General features: G+C 44.1%; 1 protein-coding gene across 1 annotated transcript; it reads left to right on the top strand.

Moving 5' to 3' along the window:
• The first annotated feature begins 9372 nt into the window (after window positions 1-9372).
• On the top strand, window positions 9373-10328 carry LOC139385509 (uncharacterized protein DDB_G0282077-like). Its single transcript, XM_071130633.1, has 2 exons — window positions 9373-9403; window positions 9712-10328. Exons 1-2 carry the CDS (start codon window positions 9373-9375, stop codon window positions 10326-10328), a joined length of 648 nt encoding a protein of 215 aa, XP_070986734.1.
• Window positions 10329-12424: the final 2096 nt, after the last annotated feature.

The following is a 12424-nucleotide window of genomic DNA, read 5'->3' as shown; positions in this document are numbered from 1 at the left end:
TGAAACCTTCACTCTTGCGCAGACATTTAGAAACAAAACATGCCAATTTGAAAAGTAAGCCACAGGAGTTTTTTGAGCGAGAATTTAGACGACTTTCAAGTAGTAAGACATGTATAAAAGCAACCGATACCATTAATAAGAAGGAGCTAGAAGCGTCTTATTTGATGAGCTACTGAGTGGCTAGGACAGGCAAGCCCCATACTATTGTGGAGAACTTAATTCTTCCTGCTGCCGCGGAAATGGCTGGGACAATGCTGGTGGAAAAGGCCAAAAAAAACTACACAGACAATGTCTTCATCAAACAACACTGTTTCACAATGCATCAGTGACATGGCAGGAGATGCTTCGCATACAAGCCAGTAAATTCTATGCGTCACAGCTGGATGAGTCAACATGAGTGCTGGGCCTGGCACAGCTCCTGGTATATGTCGGTTACGTTTGTGGGGGGTCAATTAAGGAAGACATCCTCCTCTGCAAACCACTGAAACCAGGACAACAGGAGATTATATTTTAAAGTACTGGACAGCTTTGTGACATCAAATGGCCTTTCGAGGTCAAGATGTGTTGGTATCTGTACTGATGGCGCAAAAGACATGACAGGTATACATAGTGGGGTGGTAACGGGCGTACAAGCAGTTGCTCCCGACGCCTCTTGTGTATACTGCAGCATCCACAGAGAGGTTGTTGCTGCCAAGGGAATGTCTGACAGCTTGAAAGACGTTTTGGACAATAGAGTGGAAATAGTTAACTTTGTTAAAGAAAGGCACCTGAACACTCATGTATTTTCTACGCTATGCAATGATATGGGCAGCGACCATGTAATGTGTTTACAACATACAGAAAGAAGTGCACTGGTTACCAAGGGGCAAAGTATTGACACATTTTCTCACACGACTGGCCTATCTGGGTGAGGACTACACACAGGTCTTTCCATCATAGTATGATTTTTTTGTGTGCAAATGAGCTTATGGACAATGTCAAAAGTGATATAGTGAAGCACCTGAGTGAGTTGAGTGCGCAATTACGCAGGTACTTTCCCGAAACGGATGACAAAAACAAATGGATTTGTAATCCCTTTCATGCCCTGCCTCCAGTCCACTTACCGATATCTGAACAAGATAGCCTGATCGAACTTGCAACAAGCGGTTCTGTGAAAATGTAATTTAATCGGATGCCAAGATTTCTGGATTGGGCTACGCTCAGAGTATCCTGCCTTAGCAAATCGCGCTGTTAAGGCAATGATGACCTTTGCAACCACACCCTCACTAGCATGAAAACTAAACACAGACACAGACTGTGTGTGGAAAATGATTTAAGACTGAGACTCTCTCCAATATAACCCAACATTGCAGAGTTATGTGCATCCTTTCAAGCACACCTTTCTCATTAACCTGTGGTGAGTTATTCACAATTTACGATGAACAAATAGGGTTTTATATGTAAGATAGTTAAATAAATAGCAAAATGATGATTATTATTACATTATTATTTGTGCCCTGGTCCTTTAAGAGCTCTTTGTCACTTCCCACAAGCCGGGTTGTGACAAAAACTCACACTCATTCTTATGTTTTATAAATGTATCGTATAGTGTGTGTGTGTGTGTGGCAGGCTTACAATGATATAAAAAATAAAAAAAACATTTGAAGGTACGCTGACCCTGGTGCTAGAGGGGGTACGCAGCTGGAGGTTGAATGTTTGAAGGGGTACGGGACTATAAAAAGTTTGGGAACCACTGAAGTAGAGGGTGCATCGTGGGGCTCGTGACTTGCTTGGAAGAAATGCATGACGCGGGGGGTGTGCATATGATGCGGGGTGTGATATCGACAACACAACGTGACGTGTTCTGTCACAGCTATTGTCATAGAAAACAATGCTAAAAAACAGTACACACATTTGCCAAAATGTTGTTTTTTACGTGCACATCCACTGAAGTAACTAGCAAGCCAGCTAGCTAATGTTATTGCCTTGATAACATACTGACTGCACGTAGCTAGCTAACCTGTCCTAAAAATTAGCTAGCTAGCTATTCATGAAAATCCAATAAGAAAAGGCCAACAATGTTTTCAAACAGAACATGTAGCAAAACACTTTCACAACATTGGTTGAATCGCCATTTAGCCACAATGTGTCGTAAGCTAGCTAGCTACTGAACAAACAACGCCAGATCTTGCCAACAAATAGCAGTGACACTACAGGTCACAAATCTACTACTGTCATGTATCCAAGCTCTCTCTCTCTGCGCCTGTGCATGTGTCCATGCATGTGTGTGTGAAATGCAGCAGATATTTCCATTGTTAATGGCCTTTGTGGTCATTTAGATGGATGTGGCTAATTTCCAAGCAAACAAAAGAGCCGTGTGGAAAAGCTCAACACCCCCCATCCAGTCCTATTGATATTTCACTGGCAGCATCATAAAGCTCAATAATCCCCTTTGACTGGAGGTTAAGTGATGGAATTCATTTAGATGGCCCAGAGGTAATCATGCACAAAACTACATTATTTATCTTTTATGAATTTTCAAAGCTTCTCCTCCTGATGGCCGGAACACAATTAAAACTGATCAATATGTAATTTAGGCTGTCTGACGGACGTTGTTTTTTTTGGGGGGGCCTTAAATCTCTGGACACATTCTTTCCCCAACGTGCCTCATGATTACAGTGAATGGCCTACCCATGCACTTTTACAGTGAATAACCTACTCATGCATTTTTACAGTGGAGAGTTAAGCTTAGCTACTGTTCAGTATAGTTTATCTAAAGCAGCAACATGGCCCCTCCACTACAATATGTTTTTATTTGGGGAACTATCAAAGTATTTGTAAAAGTTTGGTTGTGTAGTGCATCCAACAACCAAATAGGAGTAGTACAACATCTTGTCACGCAAAATGAATATTTTCATTCCTAAAAAGTGTCTGGGGTCAATCAAAGGTCATGGCGGTGACAACTACCTTACAACCTCCCGTGGAACATTAGAATATGAAGGCAGACTTGAACAAATGAAATGTGATAAATTGGGAAGGCTGTGTCTGAAGAGAGGCGTTTACAGGACACACATGCGTATCTGTCTGTGTTCGCGTGACACTGATGGGCTCTGACATTGACACAACCGTTGGGACAGAGGAGGGGGTGGGACTGATTAATAGGGGAATTAGAAATTAATGATTCCGCCAGTATGTAAATGGCAATTAAAGGACGAGCTGCGCTTCAGGCTCTCTTCTCTAAACCTCCTCCATTTGTTTGGATAGAGCTTAACACACACACACACACACACATATGCATACAGATGCTCTCTGACACACATCCATATGAACATAAAGGAAATAAATCCCACAGTGCCCTGGACCAGATCAGATCAATTGTCCATAATGGCAGAAGTGATCATTATGTGCTGCTTTTGTTTGTTCAAATGAAGAGTGAGTGTGTCTGCCATATTGAGTTGAATTAGGGAGTGGAACAGTTGCCTGCGGTCCAAAGCTAGACAAGAGGTGTTTAGCTACATTAATATCACGTTGAAAGCATAATATAAAAGGTTGTTTACCCTCATACTGTCAGAAAATATATGATGACATAATCCATATACTCACAAGGCAAATAATCCCAGGGCTAAACCTTTCAAAGTTAGGGTCAACAAGACCAACATCATGTTGTTTCTCATGCACCAAACTAAAACTCAAAAACTCTTTTTTTTGGAGTCACAGTAACATAAGGTAGATTTAGGACCATGGACCTAAGCAGTCTTTGTGAAGGCCCATTAAGTGGAGTGAGCATTTAGTCACACGTCTCACGCAAAGTGTGCCGATTGCTGCAATATTTAGCTGGCAGATGCCTTAAAAGACGGAATTCACAAAATGTCCGAAGAACCATTAACAAAGGAAGTGAGAGAGCAAAGTGCTGTCATCTGATGAGGGGCGATGAGCCAGATAGAGAAATGGGAAAACTGTCCTGAGATAGTGCTGGTCAGCGCTGACCTAAACTGTTATGGTCAAAGCTCATTTTAGTCCTGCTGCCTGGTTAAAAAGACTGAAGCGTGTCAAATGGCTAGTCTAGAGAGACAGTGGACAGATAAGACATGCTTTAAATATCTGTCATTCTTAGGCTCTGGCATAGTTCACATTATGTGATAAACAATGACTATTCAGAATTGTAGATAACTCCTATGAGTGAGTTGCGCAACTGTAATTCTCTGTTATCGAGTATGAGACAGGATGAGTTGGCAGCCATCAGGGATCTGTAGAGAAATGCTCCATGTAAAATATCTCCACACACTACACTATTCCCACACTGTATTAAGGGGTGAGTAATAATTAATCCATCATGCTTGTTAATTGTAAATGATGTATGATAGTCATGTGTTTCCTTTGATCCCTGTGCTATTAACAACGTGTAACTGTACAACTAATTAGGATGGGAACGCTTCTGAGGTAACTGCACGTAATTAAGCTATCAGCCGAGTAAAAAATGAACAAGCCTGACAGTTATGACAAATAGCACCATTGTTATAATTACGCAATGAAGATCCTTGCGCTTGTCTGAGACAGATTCAGTGACTCTCCCACCTTCAGGATAAAGTAGCCATGTATTATATGATATAATAGTATATTATGAAATATTGTATTACGTAATTACATGGGTCATAATTTTTTTTATATATTTCAAATCTACATCAGAAAGAAGCTGTGTCAGACATGTTCCACAAGGAAACTGTCACGCCCTGCTATCTGATTATCCCCTATTTTTTTCTTCCAATTAGTTGCCATGGTAACCATGTCAAGTACTTGAGGTCAGGGGTCAAACTGACCAATACGAAGTGAATTATATTTCTCTGAATGATTCCGCCTGAGCTGGCTATTGAAATTGAGCTCCGGCTACTGATGGATACATCTTGTCATTCACAGTTTAAAAGGTAAGAGGGGAAAGTATAAACATGACACGGGGGCGAGGCTCCTCAAACAAAGGGGGGGACTGGATGAGAAAACACACATATAACTACACACATTCTTAAGGACATGTACACAAATATCCACAGTTTTATGTAATTTACTGAATACACTGAATGTAAAAAAAAGTGTATATTTAAATATATACTGTATACAGTACCAGTCAAAAGTTTGGACACAGCCAGTCATTCAAGGGTTTGTCTTTATTTGTTACTATTTTCTACATTGTAGAATAATAGTGAAGACATCAAAACTATGAAATAACACATATGGAATCATGTAGTAACCAAAAAAGTGTTAAACAAATCAAAATATATTTTAGATTTTAGATTCTTCAAAGTAGCCACCCTTTGCCTTGATGAAAGCTTTGCACACTCTTGGCATTCTCTCAACCAGCTTCGTGAGACAGTCACCTGGATTGCATTTCAATTAACAGGTGTGCCTTCTTAAAAGTACATTTGTGGAATTTATTTCCTTCTTAATGGGTTTGTGTCAGTTGTGTTGTGACATGGTAGGGCTGGTATACAGAAGACTGCCCTATTTGGTAAAAGACGGAATCCATATTATAGCTAGAACAGCTCAAATAAGCAATGTCAGTTAATGCGGAACATTTCAAGAAGTTTCTTCAAGTGCTATGATGAAACTGGCTCTCATGAGGACCGCCACAGGAAAGGAAGACCCAGAGTTACCTCTGCTGCAGAGGATAATTTCATTAAAGTTACTAGCCTCAGAAAATGCATCCCAAATCAATGCTTCACAGAGTTCAAGTACCAGACACATCTCAACATAAACTATTCAGAGGAGACCGCGGGAATCAGGCCTTCATGACCAAATTGCTGCAAAGAAACCACTAATAAGAAGAGACTTGCATGGGCCAAGAAACTCAAGCCATGGACATTGGCCCGGTGGAAATCTGTCCTTTGGTCTTGTCACGCCCTGACCATAGAGAGCCTTTTAATGTCTCTAATTTGTTTGGTATGGGTTTGATTTGGGGTGGGCATTCTATGTTTCGTTTTCTATGATTTGGTGTTTCTATGTTTTGGCCGGGTATGGTTCTCAATCAGGGACAGCTGTCTATCGTTGTCTCTATTTAGGTAGCCCTTTTTTCCTCCTTTCTTGGTGGGAAGTTGACTTTGTATAGGGCACATAGCCTTTAGCTTTACGATTTGTTTTGTAGTGTGTATTGTTTTGTTCGGCGTCTTTTTTCTAATAAACAGGAAAATGTACGCTCACAACGCTGCGCCTTGGTCCTCATCCTTCAAGAGCCGTGACAGAACTTCCCACCACCAAGGGACCAAATCAAATCAAATCAAATTTTATTTGTCACATACACATGGTTAGCAGATGTTAATGCGAGTGTAGCGAAATGCTTGTGCTTCTAGTTCCGACAATGCAGTAATAACCAACAAGTAATCTAACTAACAATTCCAAAACTACTGTCTTATACACAGTGTAAGGGGATAAAGAATATGTACATAAGGATATATGAATGAGTGATGGTACAGAGCAGCATAGGCAGGATACAGTAGATGGTATCGAGTACAGTATATACATGAGGTGAGTATGTAAACAAAGTGGCATAGTTAAAGTGGCTAGTGATACATGTATTACATAAGGATGCAGTTGATGATATAGAGTACAGTATATACGTATGCATATGAGATGAATAATGTAGGGTAAGTAACATTATATAAGGTAGCATTGTTTAAAGTGGCTAGTGATATATTTACATCATTTCCCATCAATTCCCATTATTAAAGTGGCTGGAGTTGAGTCAGTGTCAGTGTCAGTGTGTTGGCAGCAGCCACTCAATGTTAGTGGTGGCTGTTTAACAGTCTGATGGCCTTGAGATAGAAGCTGTTTTTCAGTCTCTCGGTCCCAGCTTTGATGCACCTGTACTGACCTTGCCTTCTGGATGATAGCGGGGTGAACAGGCAGTGGCTCGGGTGGTTGATGTCCTTGATGATCTTTATGGCCTTCCTGTAACATCGGGTGGTGTAGGTGTCCTGGAGGGCAGGTAGTTTGCCCCCGGTGATGCGTTGTGCAGACCTCACTACCCTCTGGAGAGTCTTATGGTTGTGGGCGGAGCAGTTGCCGTACCAGGCGGTGATACAGCCCGCCAGGATGCTCTCGATTGTGCATCTGTAGAAGTTTGTGAGTGCTTTTGGTGACAAACCAAATTTCTTCAGCCTCCTGAAGTTGAAGAGGCGCTGCTGCGCCTTCTTCACGATGCTGTCTGTGTGAGTGGACCAATTCAGTTTGTCTGTGATGTGTATGCCGAGGAACTTAAAACTTGCTACCCTCTCCACTACTGTTCCATCGATGTGGATAGGGGGTGTTCCCTCTGCTGTTTCCTAAAGTCCACAATCATCTCCTTAGTTTTGTTGACGTTGAGTGTGAGGTTATTTTCCTGACACCACACTCCGAGGGCCCTCACCTCCTCCCTGTAGGCCGTCTCGTCGTTGTTGGTAATCAAGCCTACCACTGTTGTGTCGTCCGCAAACTTGATGATTGAGTTGGAGGCGTGCGTGGCCACGCAGTCGTGGGTGAACAGGGAGTACAGGAGAGGGCTCAGAACGCACCCTTGTGGGGCCCCAGTGTTGAGGATCAGCGGGGTGGAGATGTTGTTGCCTACCCTCACCACCTGGGGGCGGCCCGTCAGGAAGTCCAGTACCCAGTTGCACAGGGCGGGGTCGAGACCCAGGGTCTCGAGCTTGATGACGAGCTTGGAGGGTACTATGGTGTTGAATGCCGAGCTGTAGTCGATGAACAGCATTCTCACATAGGTATTCCTCTTGTCCAGATGGGTTAGGGCAGTGTGCAGTGTGGTTGAGATTGCATCGTCTGTGGACCTATTTGGGTTGTAAGAAAATTGGAGTGGGTCTAGGGTGTCGGGTAGGGTGGAGGTGATATGGTCCTTGACTAGTCTCTCAAAGCACTTCATGATGATGGAAGTGAGTGCTACGGGGCGGTAGTCGTTTAGCTCAGTTACCTTAGCTTTCTTGGGAACAGGAACAATGGTGGCCCTCTTGAAGCATGTGGGAACAGCAGACTGGTATAGGGATTGATTGAATATGTCCGTAAACACACCGGCCAGCTGGTCTGCGCATGCTCTGAGGGCGCGGCTGGGGATGCCGTCTGGGCCTGCAGCCTTGCGAGGGTTAACACGTTTAAATGTCTTACTCACCTCGGCTGCAGTGAAGGAGAGTCTGCATGTTTTCGTTGCAGGCCGTGTCAGTGGCACTGTATTGTCCTCAAAGCGGGCAAAAAAGTTATTTAGTCTGCCTGGGAGCAGGACATCCTGGTCCGTGACTGGGCTGGATTTCTTCTTGTAGTCCGTGATTGACTGTAGACCCTGCCACATGCCTCTTGTGTCTGAGCCGTTGAATTGAGATTCTACTTTGTCTCTGTACTGACGGTTAGTTTGTTTGATAGCCTTGCGGAGGGAATAGCTGCACTGTTTGTATTCGGTCATGTTACCAGTCACCTTGCCCTGATTAAAAGCAGTGGTTCGCGCTTTCAGTTTCACGCGAATGCTGCCATCAATCCACGGTTTCTGGTTAGGGAATGTTTTAATCGTTGCTATGGGAACGACATCTTCAACACACGTTCTAATGAACTCGCACACCGAATCAGCGTATTCGTCAATATTGTTATCTGACGCAATTCGAAACATGTCCCAGTCCACGTGATGGAAGCAGTCTTGGAGTGTGGAGTCAGCTTGGTCGGACCAGCGTTGGACAGACCTCAGCGTGGGAGCCTCTTGTTTTAGTTTCTGTCTGTAGGCAGGGATCAACAAAATGGAGTCGTGGTCAGCTTTTCCGAAAGGAGGGCGGGGCAGGGCCTTATATGCGTCGCGGAAGTTAGAGTAACAATGATCCAAGGTTTTTCCACCCCTGGTTGCGCAATCGATATGCTGATAAAATTTAGGGAGTCTTGTTTTCAGATTAGCCTTGTTAAAATCCCCAGCTACAATGAATGCAGCCTCCGGATAAATGGATTCCAGTTTGCAAAGAGTCAAATAAAGTTTGTTCAGAGCCATCGATGTGTCTGCTTGGGGGGGGATATATACGGCTGTGATTATAATCGAAGAGGATTCTCTTGGTAGATAATGCGGTCTACATTTGATTGTGAGGAATTCTAAATCAGGTGAACAGAAGGATTTGAGTTCCTGTATGTTTCTTTCATCACACCAAGCAGCATGGTAAGGAGGAGCAGCATGTTCAGGACTCCTGGACATGGGAAGAGATCCTAGACGGGAGAGGACCCTGGAGGCAGGCTGGGGAGTTATGAGGGAACACGTTTGGCAAGGAAGCCCGAGAGGCAGACCCCAAAAATGTTTTTGGGGTGGCACACGGGGAGTGTGGCAGAGTCAGGTTGGAGACCTGAGCCAACTCCCCATGCTTACCGTGGCTGACGTCGTACTGGTCAGGCACCATGTTATGCGGTGGAGCGCACAGTGTCTCCAGTACGCGTTCTTAGCCCGGTGCGCTACATCCCAGCTCCCTGCATCTGCCAGGCTAGGGTGAGCACCCAGCCAGGAGGGATTGTGCCAGCCCTGCTCTCCAGACCTCCAGTACGTCTCTACGGCCCAGGATATCCTGCGCCGGCTCCCCGCACGTGCCGGGCCAACGTCACCATCCAGCCAGGACGGGTTGTGTAGGCTCTTAGCTAGAGACCTCCAGTGCGTCACGGCCCAGTGTATCCGGTGCCTCGGCCAAGGACAAGGCCTCCTGTATTTCTCCCCAGCCTGGTGAGTCCTGTGCCTACTCCCAGAGCAAGGAGTAGTCCGGAGTAGTCCAGACTGGAGGCCGTCTCTGGAGGCTCCGGACTCGAGGCCGTCTCTGGAGGCTCCGGACTGGAGGCCATCGTTGGAGGCTTTGTACCATGTCTCACCACTGGAGGCTTCTTGCCATGAATCATCACTGGAGGCTTCATGCCATGGATTATCACTGAAGGCTTCGTGCCATGGATCATCACTGGAGGCTTCGTGCCATGGATCATCACAGGTGGCTTCTTGCTATGGATTAGACAGCCTCCAGTCCGGAGCCTCCAGAGACGGCCTCCATTACGGGGCCCGCAGCAACGAGGGTGCCCAGTCCGGGGCCCGCAGCAACGAGGGTGCCCAGTCCTGGGCCCGCAGCAACGAGGGTGCCCAGTCCGGGGCCCGCAGCAATGAGGGTGCCCAGTCTGGGATCCGCAGCAACAAGGGTGCCCAGTCTGGGGCCCGCAGCAACGAGGGTGCCCAGTCCGGGGCCAGCAACGAGGGTGCCCAGTCCAGGGCCCGCAACGAGGGTCCCCAGTCACAGGATGGCGGCGAGGAAAAAGCAGCCAACCAGTGCTCATCATATGTGGGAAATCCTTCAAGACTGTTGGAAAAGCATTTCAGGTGAAGCTGGTTGGGAGAATGACAAGAGTGTGCAAAGCTGTCATCAAGGCAAAGGGTGGCTACTTTAAAGAATCTAAAATATGAAATATTTGTTCATTTGTCTAACACTAATTTTTTTTTCTACGTTACATAGTTGTGATGTCTTCACTATTATTCTTCATTGTAGAAAATAGTACAAATAAAGAAAAAAAATGGAATGAGTAGGTGTGTCCAAACTTTTTACTGGTGTTGTACATATTTACAGTGCATTCTGAAAGTTTTCAGACCCCTTGACTTTTTCCACATTTTGTTACATTACATCCTTATTATAAAATTGATTAAGTAAATGTTTTTCCTGATCAATCTACACACAATACCACACAATGACAAAGCAAAAACATAAGTACCTTATTTATATAAGTATTCATACCCTTTGCTATGAGACTTGATATTTAGCTCAGGTGCATCCTGTTTCCATTGATTATCCTTTGCTTTGTTTCTACAACTTGATTGGAGTCCACCTGTGATAAATTAAATTAATTGGACATGATTTGGAAAGGCGCACACCTGTCTATAAAAGGTCCCACAGTTGACAGCGCATGTCGGAGTAAAAACCAAGCTATGAGGTCGAAGGAATTTTCTGTAGAGCTCAGAGACAGGATTGTGTTCCCAAGAACACAGTGAGCTCCATCATTCTTCAATTGAAGAAGTTTGGAACCACCAAGACTCTTCCTAGAGCTATCCGCCCAGCAAAACTAAGCAATCCGGGAAAATGGCCTTGGTCAGAGAGGTGACCAAGAACCTGATGGTCACTCTGACTGAGCTCCAGAGTTCCTCTGCGGAGATGGGAGAACCAGCTCCAGAGTGGCGCAGTGATCTAAGGCATCAGTGCAAGAGGCATCATTACAGTCCCTGGTTCGAATCCAGGCTGAATCACATCCAGCCGTGATTGGGAGTCCCATAAGGCGCCGCACAATTGGCCCAGCGTCGTCCGGGTTTAGCCGGGATAGGCTGTCATTGTAAATAAGAATTTGTTCTTAATGGGATGAGTGTCCTGCTAGCATGCCACAACGACAACATCCGGGGGAATTGCAGAGCGCAAAATTTAAAGTACAACAATTGTAATATTAAACATTAATGAAAATACAAGTGTCTTACATCGTTTAAAAGCTTAACTTCTTGTTAATCCAACCTCTTTGTCAAATTTCAAAAAGGCTTTATGGTGAAAGCATACCATGCGATTATCTGAGGACAGCGCCCCACATCAAAATACTTTTTAAAACCAGCACAGGTGTCACAAAATCACAAATAGCGATAAAATAAACCCCTTACGTTTGAAGATCTTCCTCTGTTTTTAATCCCAAGCGTCACAGCTACACAATGAATGGTTGTTTTGTTCAATAAAGTCCCTCTTTATATCCCAAAAAGTATGTTTAGTTGGCGCCATTGATTTCAGTAATCCACTCGTTCAACATGCATACAAACGAATCCAAAACGTTACCGGTTAAGTTCGTCCAAACAAGTCAAATTATGTTTCTAATTAATCCTCAGGTACTTTAATATCTAAATAAACGCAAAAATGGAATAGTATGTTCAATGGGGAAGATGAATAACAAAGAGTGTGCACCTCAATCACACACGCAACAAGACTACTTTTCTAATGAGGGACACCTTGGATAAACTACAACTACTTGTTTGTTTTGAAACCCTTTCTAAAGACTGTTGACATCTAGTGGAAGCCATAGGAACTGCAATCTGGATCCTATCTATTTGTTTTTCCCATAAACTAGCGTTGAAATGGCCTGTGACCTCAAAAACACATTTTCCGGATGTATTTTCCACATTTTTCCGTCTGCCATATCAGTTCTGTTATACTCACAGATATTATTTTAACAGTTTTAGAAACTTCAGAGTGTTTTCTATCCAACTATATGCATATCTTAGCATCTGGGCCTGAGTAACAGGCATTTTACTTTGGGCACGTCGTTCAACCAAACTTCCGAACACTGCCCCCAAGCCTTAAGAAGGAAATAAATTCCACAAATTTACTTTTAACAATGCATAATTGTTAATTGAAATTCAGTCCAGGTGACTACCTCTTGAAGCTGGTTGAGAGAATGC

The sequence above is a fragment of the Oncorhynchus clarkii genome, chromosome 3 (genome assembly GCF_045791955.1).
Source record: "Oncorhynchus clarkii lewisi isolate Uvic-CL-2024 chromosome 3, UVic_Ocla_1.0, whole genome shotgun sequence".
Lineage (NCBI taxonomy): Eukaryota > Metazoa > Chordata > Actinopteri > Salmoniformes > Salmonidae > Oncorhynchus > Oncorhynchus clarkii.
This window is presented reverse-complemented; position numbering and strand designations above follow the sequence as displayed.

Excerpts from the sequence above, each read along its gene's own strand:
- LOC139385509 (XM_071130633.1), top strand. The coding sequence starts at position 9,373 with ATGTTATGCGGTGGAGCGCACAGTGTCTCCA. Across the intron at positions 9,404-9,711 it reads TGGAGCGCACAGTGTCTCCA|AGCAAGGAGTAGTCCGGAGT; the intron begins GTACGCGTTCTT and ends GCCTACTCCCAG.